General features: G+C 41.3%; 3 protein-coding genes across 6 annotated transcripts in view; 1 reads left to right on the top strand and 2 right to left on the bottom strand.

Moving 5' to 3' along the window:
• The window catches only part of LOC145437257 (single-strand DNA endonuclease ASTE1-like), a 533,921-nt gene that overhangs the window by 16,520 nt on the left and 500,127 nt on the right, over window positions 1-17,274 (top strand). The gene's annotated exons all lie outside the window — the stretch shown is intronic.
• LOC145438013 (uncharacterized) lies at window positions 304-6,489 on the bottom strand. The gene is made up of 5 exons (XM_080315376.1): window positions 6,485-6,489; window positions 6,282-6,328; window positions 4,692-4,754; window positions 1,296-1,402; window positions 304-540 (listed from the first exon to the last, which is right to left on the bottom strand). Exons 1-5 carry the CDS (start codon window positions 6,487-6,489, stop codon window positions 334-336), a joined length of 429 nt encoding a protein of 142 aa, XP_080171502.1. The 3' UTR covers window positions 304-333.
• LOC145437253 (uncharacterized) overlaps window positions 6,862-17,274 on the bottom strand; it is a 35,327-nt gene continuing 24,914 nt past the window's right edge. Inside the window, exons 12-17 of one of the 2 annotated variants that reach the window (XM_080314444.1) lie at window positions 14,418-14,613; window positions 12,970-13,143; window positions 11,643-11,794; window positions 11,041-11,281; window positions 9,436-9,612; window positions 6,862-8,233 (exon numbers count right to left, since the gene is read on the bottom strand). In XM_080314444.1, coding sequence (XP_080170570.1) covers window positions 8,073-8,233; window positions 9,436-9,612; window positions 11,041-11,281; window positions 11,643-11,794; window positions 12,970-13,143; window positions 14,418-14,613 — 1,101 coding nt within the window. In that variant the 3' untranslated portion in view covers window positions 6,862-8,072. The remainder of the gene's footprint in view (window positions 8,234-9,435; window positions 9,613-11,040; window positions 11,282-11,642; window positions 11,795-12,969; window positions 13,144-14,417; window positions 14,614-17,274) is intronic. The other variant, XM_080314445.1, reaches the window with a different exon arrangement.

The following is a 17,274-nucleotide window of genomic DNA, read 5'->3' as shown; positions in this document are numbered from 1 at the left end:
TATAAATGTGAGATTGACTTGTGACTCGGAACCATGTGACTTTGTTACAACCCTGCCAGTTCATCGGAATGAGCTATATTCAAAATTTCAAGACGTGTCGTCGTAACTATTAACAAATGAGTAATGACACGCAACTCCTATGCTAATTTCACTGGCAAAAGTGATGCAAACCTATACACCCAAACTGCTTTCTATAACTTTTCAAAATCAAAATATAAGGTATTTAGCTATCATACCTATAAAGGGAAATAGTCTCTAAAACAAATATTAGTAGTAGCCTACATTTCGTTAATGACCACCTCTGCCTCCAGCCAAGTGTATAAAGATATCCACTCACTGTCCGAGTCGTTCTTGTGGTTTGGCAGGTTTTTTTGTGTCGTATGAGGCAATGACTTTCGATAGGTACACTTCGGAATTCCATTTCGTGAAGGTCATTCCGATATGAATACCGTCCTTACGGTAGAAATCAACCAGCGCGGTTCCCGGACCGCACGTCCCATCCGTATTTATGTTTGCTCCGTCGAAATTGTAGCCCACTTCCTGAAATAGGCGTGCACTCAACAATGAGGTCGTAACCGGGATACGGAAAAATAGCGTAACGATTTCTGCACGAGAATTCATTGCTGGATAACATGACAATTTGCAAACATCGAGAAATTGTATAGTTTGTTGTTGACATCACTATAATTAATTGGTTGAAAAGGCCGGCTCTTCATTAGGACATCTTCTGATCTCCAGCCACCGACACCGTGGATTTCGTCGATTTCCATCCCTGGCGTATAGGGTGCAAATTAGGTAAATCACACTTTCTGGTATATTGGTTGAAAATGAGACAAATATACCATTTCCTATGAGTATTTCTCCGATGAGTGGAATGGGCCCCAATATGGCGCCAAAAGACGCACGAACAAACAGAACCCATAGCACTCTTGGGATATGTCTTGGGAGTGGTGTATTTAACTCGTTTCCATCCATTTGAATGGGTGTGAACTGTGAAAGCATAATTTGGTAGCAGAAAGTGGCGATGGCATGATTTACACCCTAATTTATATGTTGGGAACATGTTAAATACACCGTTTTCCACCCACAGCGCACGCTATATACTGGACTTCGATAACGAGGGGGGTTGCAACAATTGCAAGTGCAATGACCGACTGGTAAGCAAGCTATACTCTTTCTGCCTGTGTTTATGATAATTGTAATTATATCAAAGTTTTCCGGGGCGCCGTCAATTTCGACTTGATATAGCGTTTACAATTACTACCCCCTCACCAGCATTTACTGATTCAACTTACAGTCACGTTTCCGCGGGTATCTGTGTACTTTATGTACAACTGCAAACCGAATCCTCCAATAAGGCACGTTAAGTCTTTATCGTGTTTGTCTCTGATCAAACGGTAGCCTGTAAAAGCAAAATAGCAAAGTGACGATGTTCATGCGTGATGATAGGCTCGGAGACGGTGTCAGACATGTTTTTTAAAGTAGCATGACCAATGAACATGAATAGTGAACACCCAGTGCCTGGTTCTCTGCATGAATGCGGTTTCTGAAGATTAATGGTACTCTAGCTCAGTGGTTCTCAACCTTTTTCACTTCGCGGACCGGTAAAATTTCAAGAAATGTCTGGCGGACCGGTGAATTGTCAAAATTAAAATGAAGCCAAAATGTAAAGCAGGCAACCGCTTGTTTTGCAATTATATGGTGTTAGAGAGTGACATTTAGAGGGTTTCGATCGTAATTAATTATCTTCATGTGATTTTATGGTATCCAGTCTGTCGAGTCGAGGTAACATTTCCTTCTCCAGATAAACGTGCTACCGCCGAGAGTCGTTTACAGTTTTTCGCGCCGAAGGCCGTGGGTTTAACCGACCACGCCAACTCGAATATAATTCTTCTCTTTGACAATATTGAGAGAAGAAGCATTTCGGAGTCGAACCAAGTACCTTGTCGTGTTACCTTGCTCATTGTCCACTGCCTCCAGACGCAGGCTACTCTGACAACTACCAACACAATGTGTGCCGCAAGAAAACACCTTACAAGCAGCAGCTATACGGGCCATTCGCAAATCCTGGCCGAAAAAGCACCTCGTCAGCCCCCCCCAAAACGTTGGTTTGGAGCCCCCACAGGGCGATAAGCCAAATTTCGGGGGGGGGGCTTTGCCCGCAGACCCTACAGTTGGGTGGATCTTTTCACCTATACTTATGAGCACATTCATTCTACTCAGTGTAGGCAGAAAGTTTATGTAGTAGGGATGGTGTGAACCTCTGAAAGGTTCAGGTTTGTGTGAACGCGAACCTTTTTGAAAGGTTCTGTGTGAACGCTAACGTGAACCTCATGACGTCATATTGCCAGTTCCAACCCTCCATTTCTGTGAAGTGAGAGCCTATATTAATGTACGCGATACCTAGCGACGACTCGGGCAACATATTTGCACTATGCTGAAGTACATATTGACGTTTTAAAAGTCGCCAAACGTATTAACTGGGGCAATCAAATGATATAATAATCCTATAAAATCAATATTTTCCGTGTTATTGCCTACAATTTCGACAAGGACTTGCAAGGGAATATCAGCTTACGCCTTAAAGGTCTTGGCCAGACCGGACAATGTATTCGGTATTGCGACGTTGATATTGCGCAGAGTATAAGATGGTTTCTATACTACCGATATTACCCAATACCCAATTAGCTAGTTATGCATAAGTAGCCAACACCCCGATCGCACCGATTTTGTTTTTATGATAGGCTACAATAAACACATGAAGTCAAGATTGACCCGTACACTGCTAGATTTTTTACACCAAATAAAGCAACATTCGTTGACTACATATTGTGTATTGTGGCGAGATAGCATAGTGGTATAATCGACGGCTGCAACACCAATGGGTTGTGGGTTCGAGTCCGACCAAGGTCGACTCCAAAATTTCCGCCCAAGTGTTAGAGGTTTATCTAGGCTCTTCCACGCCATTTCATCCGTGTAAGCGGTGTCTAAAAAAGTATAGAATTGGGCCGTGCTACAAGTCGGCAGCTGCGAAATAAAAATGAGGAAATTACTCTGGTGTAAATGACCATCGTAGTCGACACACACCATGAATACATGGAAACAAACATGTGGTGTATTTCGCTCTTGATGCTGTGTCATTTAGGCTCAAGCTCACAGCGTAGAGAATCACTAAACATTCACAAACGGAAAGCTAGTAATTTCGAACAAACTTTTGCAACATAGCAAGAAAATGTTTTGAAATTGTCAATATGCATGCTCATTCCTCATTTAGTGTTGATTTTTTATGCTTCCAGCGCCATACATAGAGGGGCCCGCAGTTGAAATGCAATATATTTTAATTAAAGATGTTATGATGAAGTGAAAATTGTAATATATGAAGAAGGTTCACAGTGAAGAACCTTCCAAGGTTCGTTTGTGACCGTGAACCTCTAAATTTATGAGGTTCACACACGGAACGCGAACGTGAATCTCACGTTCACACCATCCCGATTATGTAGCTTATTCGCGCCAATAGCGAACATTTTCGATCATTCATGACTGAATCGGTTTTCACGCTGCCGTATTTTTGGCGCACTTTTCGGAGTCCCATGTTAGCCTAAACTTCATTATGTGGTGATACGTCGTGGCGCGGTAATGGCTGATGCCGAAATCCCGATATTTATAAATCATGCGTATTTATCGGAGAAGGGCACCTAAAAGCGATACATTTGGTGACACTAAATCGCGCAAAGCTCGAATAGAAACTGGAAAAATGTTGGGAAAAGTTTCAAAATAATACGATATATGATTTATGTTCATTTGCAAAATACTTTTGGGCCCTTTTCAAGCTCGGTCCTCTCCAATTTGGCGGTTTGGCGTGCCCCAGTTACGATCCTGCACAAAATGAAGGAATCGAAAACAAATGATCGCGCAAACTGCGCTGTTTAGCGATGAGTCAGCTCGTATCCGTTCTGTACTTGTCGCTTGCATGTCGTCAAATGACACGTCTTGAACTCTAGGTCGAATCCAACATGTTTCCAACCCTAATTTCACCTCACGAAGTTCTGAATCAGTTTAAAATTTGATGCTGTATCTATGTTATCAATGGGCAAGCCTTCAACATTGCATCTTGAAATTAGGGAATAAAATTGTAAAATACCTGGCAGACCGGCAGGAATGACGTCGCGGACCGGCACCGGTCCGCGGACCGGCGGTTGAGAACCACCTAGCTCATAGAAATTACTGAAAAGTAACTTTCAGATATGTTAGTATCTCTTCTGTGAGCGAAAGTGTCATAACAACCGGGCGAAATAACCAGTGTCGCGGTAACTGAATATATATTATTTCAGAACTACCACATATTGGAGGTTTCATTGGTCATTTTATATGCAACCGATGGTTACTCATCACTTCCCGTTTTTAAATAAGACAGCAATTAGCCAAGCAATCGTGAAATGAGAAATATTACACGGGACAAAGTATTTGCAACCTTTGTGTCTTCAGAAGGCTTAGTTCCAACCTGTCAACATCGTCTGAATATGGGCCAATGTATAGCAAAACACACTATGCCAGGTTAAATATTGTTGTACTTTTTCTCTTGGTTTACCAGGCATGAATTTTTATTAAAACATACAGTTTCCCCAATTTGTGTGCGAGACATTTGAACAGACAGTTCTATTGAGCTTTAGCATAAAATATGTACTACTTACTGATAGTGGGATCAACTGGAACAGGCACAGATGGAATTGTGGTCACCGTAACTCGTGTGGTCTCTAGATATACGATTAAATAACTTTAAGTATGATAGCGAAACGTTCTATCCTCCAAAGTATATACAGTATACACGTCCAATACCACATAATTGCACTGTATATAGTTTGACATCTAGAATCGTGGCCAGTGTTTGATTACTGTTATGTATGCGGATGCGGAGCGTAGAATGGGGAACGTACGTGCTGGTACGGTAGTGTTCACCGCAGGTTCCGCTTGACAATCGACATCAACTGTCAAATAACACTAAATATTACATGCGTGACCTCAAAAAATTGCAACCAAACCCTGATTAGCATCGCCGAAATCACGTGCCTTGCTAGCCTTGCCATGGCGGTACACAGGCCCGGGCAGGTGTTCGAACGAATCGAATCACACTTCCTAGGCTAGTCAAGCAAGTAAGCTACCATGGTACGCCTGACTACCGCGGGTTGAAAGCGGCATTTCGATTCTTGACGCAAGCTAAATTTTATCGTCAATTGTTATGAAGTTGCAAGAAATCATTCATAAAATGAATCCTTAAAACGGCAGCCCCAATGGAGACTTATAGGGAGAATGTTTGGCCTTGTCCGCTTTCGTCTCAAAAGTTTCAGTCCATGCCCTAATTCCCAGGGTTGTAACCAAGTCACAAAGCTCCGACTCACAAGTCATTCCCACTATTATGATTTTGACTCGAGTCAAGTCGAGTTATTTTCAATTCACCACCGAGTCAAGTCCGAATCCAAGTCATCGAGCAGAGGTTCGAGTCCGAGTCATGGTATTATGACTCGAGTCCGAGTCCAAGTCATTGTGTTGACTGCTCAGTTTCCAGGTAAAGTCTGGTTAAACCCACTCTTATAACTCTGTTTGGTGATATCGAATGGTTCGCATTTATAATATACTACTTTTCCTCTCTTTTACCAGTTTCTGGTCGCATTTTCAAGTACCAGTACCAATAAACGTAATCCCAATAGCGTGGTTACTTTACAGTTCTTCGAAATTACAATGAAATGACGGTCTTGGCCGGCTGAGTCTCGAGTCATATGATTTGCTTCGAGTCATGCGCAATGACTCGAGTCCAAGTCGAGTCAATACACGGATTGACTCGAGTCTAGTCGAGTCATTTCCGTATTTTGAGAAATTGACTCGAGTCAAGTCGAGTCATTAAAAATCGTGACTCGAGTCGAGTCATGACTCGAGTCATTACAACCCTGCTAATTCCTATTTTTGCGACGTGGTCGTTCTATTTTTCGGATATATCCAACATCCTAAAACAGGCAAGACCTAATACATTAGGATCAAATCTATTGCAGCATAGGAGTGATATTCATTTTGCTATTTAACCATTAACGGATTTACAAGACATACAATACTTATAGCTAGTGTATACTATACAAACATGAACATTATAGCATATATAGCCTGGTATACACTCAACAAACTGGCATTCTATTTTAACGTGTATGACAAGCATATGCTACTGTGAGTACCATTCAATAATAGGCTACTGACTGCTAGTTTTACCTTACCTTCAAATACAAATTCCTTACCTTTCAGTTTTTCATCTCGCAGAGTCGAACCTATAAAATGAACGACGCTATGATATTACATCCGCCACTCGTCGCGCAAAATAACCAACGCAAACCACCATTACCGCGCGATTATGTCTCAGGCAAATTACTGATACAGAATTGAAGCGACGCACAAAAATTGCTGTAGTCTACGTTTGGTATCCCCATCATCACTCCCTTACCTCATGTTCTTTACTTGTATTGGCCGTAACAACAGGCAGAAAGGCATTATAACATATCGCAGAATAGACTCTTCACCATTATGTTGAGGTACTGGAGTATGGCAATCGGCGCGTCAGCGAATATGCCCGGCATGCTGACTGGAAACCGCGCGATAGAGGCGAATATAGGCTACCCATTTAGGCGCATTCAGCACCAATAACAAATTATTACCAGATTGATGTAAACTACCGAGAGTCGTAGGCTAATTCCAGCTGTCATGAGAGCCTCAAATCCGCCAAGCATCATTGTCCTATACTGCTGTGAGTGCTGTTTGTTAACTATAGTAATATGTAACACACCAACACCACTGCGCTGTCTCGCCACTCGAACAACAACATGAGTTAGAATTGCATGTATTTTAATGATTTGTTCGTCGGAAATGAAGTAATTTGCACGGGATACCAAAATCACGACCAAACAGAGAAGGACTAATATTATTGCGTCACCCTTCAAAGGCGGTCCAAGACAGGCGGGAGTTTATTTTCGAAATGATAAATCAGTGACCATCAAGCCGGCCACAAACACAAAAATCACCGCAATACCAACTTTACCAATCTTTTACCGTACGCACGCACAAAAATGCAAAGATCAACGTTTAATGTACAAAATTGCATTTGGCGCGAGAGATAAATATAAATTAAATAGAAGAGATATCGGATTCGATGTACATGAGCAGAAATGAAAACATCAAACGTAATATATTTGTCACATAAATATACTGATGGTGTCGAAGCCATAGAGAAACGCCCAAAAAATTCACACGCATTGCAATTTTATGAAGCAACCACAGATGGTAACGATGAATGAATACGCAATAACTCCAAATGGCAATGATAGGGTTGAATTAAATGCTTTCGTAACTTGAAGCGCTGTTCCGTCTTCTACCGATCACATACGCCACCAAAACGATTACAACCAGTCCGGCTAATACGGAGCCAACGATAATAGGGATAAGCGGGCTCAAGTCATCTGATGCACAATTTTCCGCTGTATTTTGCCGTCCGCGTCCGTTACAGTGTTCAAGACGAAGAGGTCGCGAAAAAAGAGAAAATTAGAATACGTTAGCATCGCCTAACGGTTGAGTTTAAGTTGGGAATGGACCACCGTTTGCCCGGCTATATTGAGATGCTCATTTACGCTTAATCATTGTGTGATTGTATGATGAGCACTGCACGCTATGGAATATTGATTAATTGTGTCAGGAACATCCAGAAGTACCTAGAGAATTCAGAATGTCTGAAAATTTCAATTTCCCAATTCATTAAATCACAACAGGTTTCTTTATCGTTCCGTTTTCAAGAACTGAGGCAGATTTTTGAAAATAAAAACATATTTCCCTTCAAGTACGAACGAACTTCCCGGTCTATACTATACAAAGTATTATAGGTTAAATACAGGGTAAAAAGTGCATCAGATTCCTTGAAAATTTGCTTTTCAACGATTTCTCAGACATAGCCGGACAAACATTGTCAGATCCGCACGCCAAATTTTCACTATTCAGCGGTCAATTATCAACAAAATCTACAATAATCGAGAGAAATAGCGTATTTAGTCAAATGTTTTATATCCGAGACGCCTCTGCCTTATTCTCCTGCGGCAAAATGTGCCAACTCCCACAAGTAGCACCAGACAAACGACTCCGATCGAGGCATATATCGCAATTAACGCCGTCCTAGAGAGCCCGCTTGAACCACTTTCGCAATTTAGAGCTGTAGAGAAAAGGCTACTTATAGAAAGACCAGAACAGACATGCCTAACTCAAAATGCAGGTAAAGAAAAGGGACCCCGGACTCGGAGAAGATTTGCGATTTCAAATGCCGAAAGATACGAAATTCCAAGATTTCGTCGCCTATAAGTCAGCATTTACGGAGAGCCACCGTGACATGCCACTCCATTTATTGTCGCTTGCTTTTTCTATACTATCTTCTTTTACTTCTCATTCAGTGTGCATGCCTTCTCTTTACATCGCCTGGGCCAAGGTGGGTGTCTGATTTCAAAGACTACTCCAAGTCGTTTCGACACCTTCCTATCTTTTCATTGTATCGCAATTTTTGTGGTGTATCGAACTGATGAAAGGTGCTAATAAACCGAACTGAACCGTCTACCTCTTTTAGAGATAAGTGGATTTGATATACTCAAATAGTGACCCTGTCTGTACCGTATTTTAGCTTCGAATTCACGCCCAAGTCCGAATTATGCCATTACGTCGAATCCTATAGGTGGACAGTAACGAAGTACTTCTACTTGTTCGAAGTATTCAAGTATCGGTTTTCCGACTTGCACTCTTGCTCAAGTAGTTTGTTTTTAGACTACTTCGACTTCTACCGTAACGGTTTTTCAGACGAAACTTTACTTAGTTTCTACATCTTTGAATTTTGAATAGTAGAAATTTAGTTAGGAATGAGTTTGCATCACTTTGACGGGTGAAACTGTCACAAGAATGCACCAAAGAGCGCCGGTATTATGGTGATTGAATATATTTTTAAAGATTCTACCTATGCGTTCTGTCATGTAGTCATTTTGCGCTTGTAACGCTCGCAATTTTGAAAGTAGACACTTCGGACCAACTGCTCGAAGTATGCGACCCCTCGGCCAAATCGACTTTCATAAACTATTTATTCCATAACGTTTGGGACATTCGGTTTTCCGGCCCGCTATCCTAAAAAGGCGCACTCCCATCCTGACCGTATTCGTAATCGTAATAGCATTTCAACTTCTATAATATTACGCTCATGCCCTCCTATTAGGTACCGAAACGCCGCGATATTACATGCTAGCCAGCAATATGAAAACTACATCGTAGATAGAAGAATATCTAAATTTCTCAATATCGCGAAAGATTACAATTGGTACCATCTTAATCTAGAACACTTCCAGCTTCTTCCAAAATATATCGCCGTAAAAATCTCACCGGCACTGAACGATCCGTCCGACTTGTCTACGCCGAATGGTTGAACCTGAACGTCGGCCATGAAGATCTTGCCGTCGGTCAGTGAAGCGGTCACGTTACTGCTGCATTTGTACGAATGGCTTTCGTCACTCATAAAGAGACTGAGTGACATGTTACTCAGCGTCACCATGTCGCCAGCTGTGAAGCACGAGTAACACCGGTTCAAACTAGGAGGTGGTCAGTGATGTAGGGCTTGCGTACGACTGCACTTTGTTGGTGCTATAGTTTATTTTCATACTTACAATACTCGCTCAAGCAAATTAAACTCTCCACAAGTTTCACTTATTGCTTGATAGTTTGCGGCCAAAATACTTACTATACTAACGTGAGCTTTTACATACCTACACGTCTTAGTCAAGTTTACATACCAACTACGCTTTTACTCAACTATTTTTTTTTTAGAAAATATATTAACTTTTTTACAGTGTTGATTTAGTAATAGGTTTGTTTGTTTTTTGGGGTATTCATGGTGTTTGTCGAGTACTATGGTCATTTACACCAGGCCGATAACTGCCGACTTATAGCACGGCCCACCTCTAGGCTTTTGTAAGACACCACTGACACGGATGAGGTGGCGAGGAGTTATAGGTAGAATGTATAGTTATGGATAGGTTTGTGTCACTTCTAGTGATATAGTCATACATACTGCTTGAAATACTAGTCCATCCTCAAGATGACCGGACCACGACTGACCTATCGATCTCGCCTTCAATGACATGTCACCCCATTTTTGTCCCTTGCTTTTTTCTATACCATCTTCTTTACTTGTCACTCAGTGTGAATGCCTCCTCTTTACATCGCCTAGGCCAAGGTGGGTGTCTGATTCCATAGACTACTCCAAGTCGCTTCGGCACCTTCCTATATCTTTTCATTGTATCGCATTTTTGTGGTGTATTGAACTGATAAAATTGCTAATATATCAATGATGATGATGATGATGATGATTATGAAACAAGCCGGTATCACGGTAACTGAAATTTGTTTCGAGAGTTCACCTATTTTGATGTCATTGGTCGGTTTGCGTTTGTTGCGAAGACGCATCTTCCAATTTCAAAAGTATCAGACCTCGTGGGCTACTTGTTACCATTAGGTTGCGACGCCAGTACCAGTGTTGGAGGTTTATCTAGGCTCCTCCTCGCCATCTCATCCGTGTGAGCGGTGTCTTATACAAGCCTAGAAGTGGACCGTGCCACAAGTCGGCAGCTACGGAATATAAATGAAGAAAATTGAACTGGCGTAAATGACCATAATAGTCGACAAACACCATGAATACCAAAAACAACAATACTAACCAGCCCCACTTTTCGAAGCTATACTTACTCGAGTACTTTACAATACAATTCGATCATGTATAATTATATTTCTCCATTTACAGCCTTTCATTACGGATCGAATTTTGATTCAGATTCTAAATCAAGTTCGATGTGACATTTTAGATTTCGAATCGAATTTTAAATACGCTGAAACTGGGTATAATAATACAGTATTATAGATGAAATTGAACATAGGGTTTTTGAAAGAATATCACATTTTGACACTAATCCTAACTTCTAAATCGCAGCTCACCGACGTGCGCGTGATTCGGAAAGTATTTCGAATCCGTGGCATATCGCAATACCGCGTCGGTCATGACATAATTGTAGTTGGAGCCGCTGATGTTCTGCTTCCTGAAGGTGAAGTTGAAAACGACTTTCCCGTTTTCCAACGGAATGCTGAGCGTGGTCGTGTTGTCTTTGTTGCAAGATCCAAAGCTTTCGTCTCGGGGGCTGTTGGATTTTCCTGGCACCGCGATGTGAACAGTTCTCGGCTGTATAGAAATGGTATCTGCAACTGTGTGCGTTTCTGCTATGTTATAAAGTGCAAAAATCTGTTACTGAATGTGTGTAGGATAAAGCTGCTTGGGTTCTTCGAAAAAGTACAAGTACACGTTACTGAACACCTCTGTCAACACCTCATATAACAAATCGGCAAACCAATAACTACCGAAACCTTATGCAACCCCGCTACGTATATGGTCCTAGCTAAATTATGTTGCAAAGTAACTTATAAGAAAAGATTATTACAGACTGTGGCGCAACAGTCCCTCGCGAGAGATAAGTGCCACTACTACTTTTTACAATACCATTATTGATCAATAATTATGAAACTCGCGGCGCAAATCAACTTACGTTTCCGTTGACGAGTTGCTGGTACGTAACCACAGCGTCCACAGTCATCGTAAACGCGGCGCAGACAGTTCCGTTCTTCCCGCTCGTAGAGTTGATAAAGTAGTCGCCCGAGGTCGCGGCCACCGCGGGCAGATCTTGGAAGCACTGGTTGGCTGTTATTAAATAGTGAAAGGCTAATAGATCACGTAGCGGTTAGTGACCGAGGTTACGAGGCGTGATGAATGACACTGAGCTTTCGACAGCGTCGTGACAGGAGACCAGACACTTGAAAATCGCCCGCAAGTGTGAGTAAGTAATGTGGAATACCAACCAAGTAGTTGTAGAGTACTGTATATAAATACTATAGCCTTCCGTATCCATACCAGGACATGAACTGGTAGTTGTAGTATCAAAATCCAGAACTCGACTTGCGGCAGCTTCGGGAAAACACTCCTCGAGTATCACCCCTTATGACGTCATTATACATGAGGAAAAACGTTGAAAGTGTAGATGCGCATATTGCATGCGACCACAGAGAATGCAACACCTGTTCTATACATCGCATTAAAGATAATTTGGTAGTTTTAGATTTAGACCATACCGATATGTCATTTTCATAAACATGGGTAGGGTAGCTTTCGTACTGCATGTTTCGTATATGTTGCAATACGTATGATCGAGGTTTCAAGGATCCACCAAGTAGCGAAACTGTAATTCTCGTTTGTTAAATTAACTCTATGGTGGCAAGGGGTACTCGAAGAAATCATAGGCAATTATAGTAGGGTTACCATATTTAGGAATCGGGAAAGGAGCGCACTTTTTCAAAATTTTCAAACTTAGGATGCCGGAGGAAAATCTTGAGAAATTGGTGAATTATTCCCACTTCGTGGTCAGTTGACTACAAGGTTAACTTTCTCGCTTAGTGCCCAAAATACAGATTTTGTATCACGTTATAAGGTGGTTGACTTAAAAAAAATTTCCGGCTCAGCTCCCCAAATATCCACCGGAGCGTTACTTCAGTGCTGATTTACTCTATCTCATTCGAATTTGCCCTACATTTAACATATATTCTCAAAAAAGAGGACAGAATCTCAAAAAAGAGAACTTTTAGGCGTCCCTGGAGGATATTTTCAAAACCTGAAAAAGGAGGACCAATCCTCTTAAAGGAGGACGTATTGTAACCCTACATTATACACTACCCGAACCTCTACCCAGCTGTGGATAACACTTGGTGGTCTCTATAGCTAATTTTACAAACATCACTCGACTGTCATATTGTTTTACTGGGAGAGCTGGTTGACATATGGTCGGTCTCAATCGGTTACAAACTAGAAGACAAGAGCTTTACCCTTCGCGTATTTTTCTCCGTTCGCCGGCAGAGCTTCCAGTTTCAGACCGTTCATCCTGATCACAACCATATCGACGGCGTTGCTCACAAAAATATCCCTGCCCTCGCTGCATCGATACGAAGTATTGTACGGGCTTTCGAATTCTTCAACGGCGGCATTCACGGTCACGGAACCTATATTACACGTATACTTATTGTTACCGCCGTACCATAAAAGCGTCTGTTCGGGGGATACCGGGAGAAAGGTTCGGGCAAATAATCAGAGGGGGTCAAAATAGCCGTTATCGGTTTCGAGTATAGAGCAGTGATTCCCATTCCCAACCTTTTTCGATTCATTGCCCCCTTATCAAGCTCGACACAAATCCCCCCCATATTTACGGATCAGAAAGGGCGGACGTATAAACGGCAAATTTATTGACCTAACCGTGATCGTTGGTGGATTGACTAAAAAGAGCAATTTCACCCAGACGTTGCTCGGAATACCGGTTTCTGCGACTACTTTTCGATGTGTTGACCTTTCATTAAACTTTTGCGTCCTATGCAAAGTAAGCCGTCTTCATGTACATTTTGGCACTTTAACATTCACACCCCCTTTGGTGTTTTCACTTTTCGCTCCCCTGTTTCTTAAAATCGCCCACCGGGGGAGGGTTGTTATCGCCTACGTAAAGTCGCAATGTTTTTCCAAGTACAAGTAAAAGCTGCGAATTTCAAAGTAAGTTTAGAAGTAGTAGTTTAAGTTTGAGCAAGTTCAAGTACTTGAAAAAAGTAGAGGCAATTCGTTACTGACCCCCTCTGAGGGTGAGTCGCAAAAGGATCACAGAATTATTCTTGAATCTTCGGGAAATACTATCACGATGTGTGACAGGGCTGTAAGCCGAAGTTCGTCGTGTGCATTTACAGGCGAGGTATCAATTCAAGTATTTTGGTTTCTACTTGAACAGGTTAATCCACCCCGAAAACGCGACTAGACGTTTAAAGATAATATTTCACGTCACTACCGATTCAACGTCTGATTTTGCCCCACAAAAATGCCGGTGTCTGTGTTTACCTTCAATTTTCATCATCATAACCACCGACTTAATATCAACAACGTCACAATACGAGCGATTTCACCGATGAAAGCGACGCTATATCCCCATACGCGAGTGGTGATTTTTCGCTTTAATTGCAATTGACAAATTACCCACGAAATACTCAATTTCTATGCAGTAATTTGTAAAAACATTTCAATAACAAAGTGACATTACAGAGATTAATTTCTACAAATGCTAATGCAATATACGCCAAATCCGAACAAATGCTCAGCAATTTAATGGTGACATCGCGATGTCTGAGCCAAGATTAGAAAGTTGTGTCAGTTCTTTTCCGTAACACGACTCCTGTGCCAATTGTCCATATGAAAACCTAGCAACTCTTACCGGTGCTCAATAAATACAAACTCCACTCACTGCCTTCCTTGTGCTTTGGCAGGTTTTTGCCGTCATAGGTGGCGCTGATTTTTGACAGGTAGACTTTAGAATCGGATTTCATGAAAGTCATCACGATTTGAACCTTGTCGTCGCGCTCGAAAGTGACCGTTGCGTTGTCTGGCGTGCATTCCCCAACTGTCGTGATGTTCAGATCGTCGAAATTGTAACCCACTGCCTGAAATAGGAAATGGAGTAGGTTTCAGCGAGCTCTTGATCAATTAGCCACAAACATGAATGGTGCGATTACTGCATTAATGCAAGCAATTGCGATGCGATTACAGCTGCAGCGCACGATAACGTTTACTATTTGAGCTGAGCACAATGTCGAATTAGTCGATCACAATTACGATTACAGAGGAAAGTAATCACGATTAGCCATGATTACTTTTATCATTCTTTCTTGAACTTAAGCCTTAAACATATTCTGGGAATGCCTAATGATAACCATATTTTTAATGTGACGTCAGTAGTTTGTTACGACGCAACATATCCATTGTTTATCCATCCGAGTCTATTGCTGACGATTTCTCGCCCCTAACGATTTTCACCTTATCTACGACCGATGGTAACAGGGTGTATAAGCGGTTGGCTTACGGTAAATTAAAACTTTTGAAACGATGAAACGATTTGTGTCGTTTTAAGTACGGCCAGAGCAGAATAACATAAATGAACATGAAATTCTGGCATATCGAATAATGCTTCTCGCAGTTGAATAAACGAACACACATAGTTTCACCTAAGACTCATATCACCAGTACCGCTGGGCAAAATGATTCGAGTACTCGAATCTGAATCGAGTAATAATTTTAATGATTCGGGTCGAGTAGTAAAAGACAATTTTTTCGAATACTGAGGTTATACACTCCTCGTCACTGAAAGTAATTTATCAACCAGAATTATGGTTTCGATACTATTCTCCACTGTGCAAGCCTTGAAACCTTAATTGGCCGTATTGCAGCATACGAAACATAAAGTACAAAGCTACTGACGTTACTGGAAATAACACATTTCCGAAGTCCTGACCATCCCACAACATTGTCACAAAGTGCAATGAAATCGGTATGGCCGAAAAAATACCAAAGTATCTTTGATGTGATCGATAACAGGCGTTATCTTCTTTCGGGTGGCATGAAACATATTTGAACTTTGACATCTTCCATTATGTTATGATGCCATAATGAGTGATACTCGAATACTCCACTCGACTCGACTCGACTCACTCAGGCACTCGATTTTGCCCAGCCCTAATTACGAGTCACCATTACGAATAAAGGCAAAAACAGCTAGCGTTGACATCACATGATTTCATGTTGGAGTCGTCATGTTTCAGTTGACGAGTATCAAATTTCCAATCTTTGTCCGCTGTACATATTCCTCGCCTAACAGCAACGTTCAAACTGCGCTTAACTAAGCATAATCAAAAATAATACATAAATAATTGTGAATCCATGCAGAGTGGTGGTTACAGGTTATCAATTTAGGGCAAGTTTTTGTTACACTAAAAACCTGAGAAAGTTGCATTTATTTTTTTAATTTTAACAAAAGTTGCAGACGTTGCATTTATACAATTTTTGGAAATGAGGGTATGAGATACTCGAAAAGTTCCAGCAGTTTAAAATTTGCATGGTGTCTGCTTGTTCCGTTTTATTTACATAGGGTTCGCACAATTTACCAGTTAGTTCAGGGAGTTTCATGACTAACGGACTAGTGGGTATGCCGCATACCCGAAAAAATTGCTAGGTAAACACGGCATACCCAATATACCTGCGTCCGGCGCCTATGGTGGACCGCATTGTCACTTGAAATCCATTATTTAGTCTTTATTATAGTTTTATAGCATATTTTGCGCAATACTTGATAAAAGTTGCAGAAAAAAGTTGCATGAAAAATATAGACAAAAGTTGCAAAAAGTTGCAACATAAAATTCCTCCAAACAGATTAAAACACCATACTACATACATTATGAGTATTTACGAAGCTTACAGAAGCTGTAAAAAAAGTTGCAAAAGTTGCAAAAACTTGCCCTAGATCAGTGGTTCCCAACCGGGGAGGAATTCCCCCCTTGGGGGGAATTTTGCAATTTTTAGGGAGGAATTCCACTTGAGAATTGTAACGGATTTCCCAAATTGTTCATGTCCGAACTGTCATGTAGTCAACCAGTTATATCCGAACGTATGCTCCTTATGGCTGGTTTTGTTTGCTGAAAGTATGTTCAAATGCTATTTTGTTCAAATGCTATTTGAAATCTCTTTTTCACATAACGAATTCCCCCTTGTTTTTTTTTTATAGAACTAGTTCAGATGTGATGCAGTTCGCATGACAATTTTGTAGGCCAGCGACGGCCTCTCAATCAAATATATCCTCAGCGAGCAAATGCCGTGCCGAATCTATCACAACAATACCTCTAGTGAAAGTATTTATCTTAAATTTTCAAGTCAACATTTTCAGACAGTGACAAAAATATTCCAACGTCATCGATTCAAGTCAAAGAGATCACTAGCCTTGCATTATTTTTAGTGAACAGCTACCCGATCGAAAAAAATACATGTTAAACTTGGTGCAATGTTGCCGAAACGTAATGGGTGTCCTAAATTTCAATGACCTCCAGCAGCAAATCTGATCACATGTATTTTATATATCAGTGCTGTAACCAAGTCACGAGGCCCCGAGTGACAAGTCAATCTCACTTTCATAGCTTTGACTCGAGTCAAGTAGAGTCATTTTCAATTCACCATTGAGTCAAGTCCGAGTCCAAGTCACCGAGCAGAGGGTCGATTCCGAGTCATGGTAATGGTAGTATGACTCGAGTCCGAGTCCAAATCATTGTGTTGACTGT

Source organism: Botryllus schlosseri, chromosome 4 (genome assembly GCF_051294905.1).
Source record: "Botryllus schlosseri isolate E-star chromosome 4, Bs_hap1, whole genome shotgun sequence".
In the NCBI taxonomy this organism is placed as follows: Eukaryota; Metazoa; Chordata; class Ascidiacea; order Stolidobranchia; family Styelidae; genus Botryllus; species Botryllus schlosseri.
The sequence above is the reverse complement of the archived record's forward strand: the minus strand, read 5'-3'. Positions and strand labels throughout refer to the sequence as shown.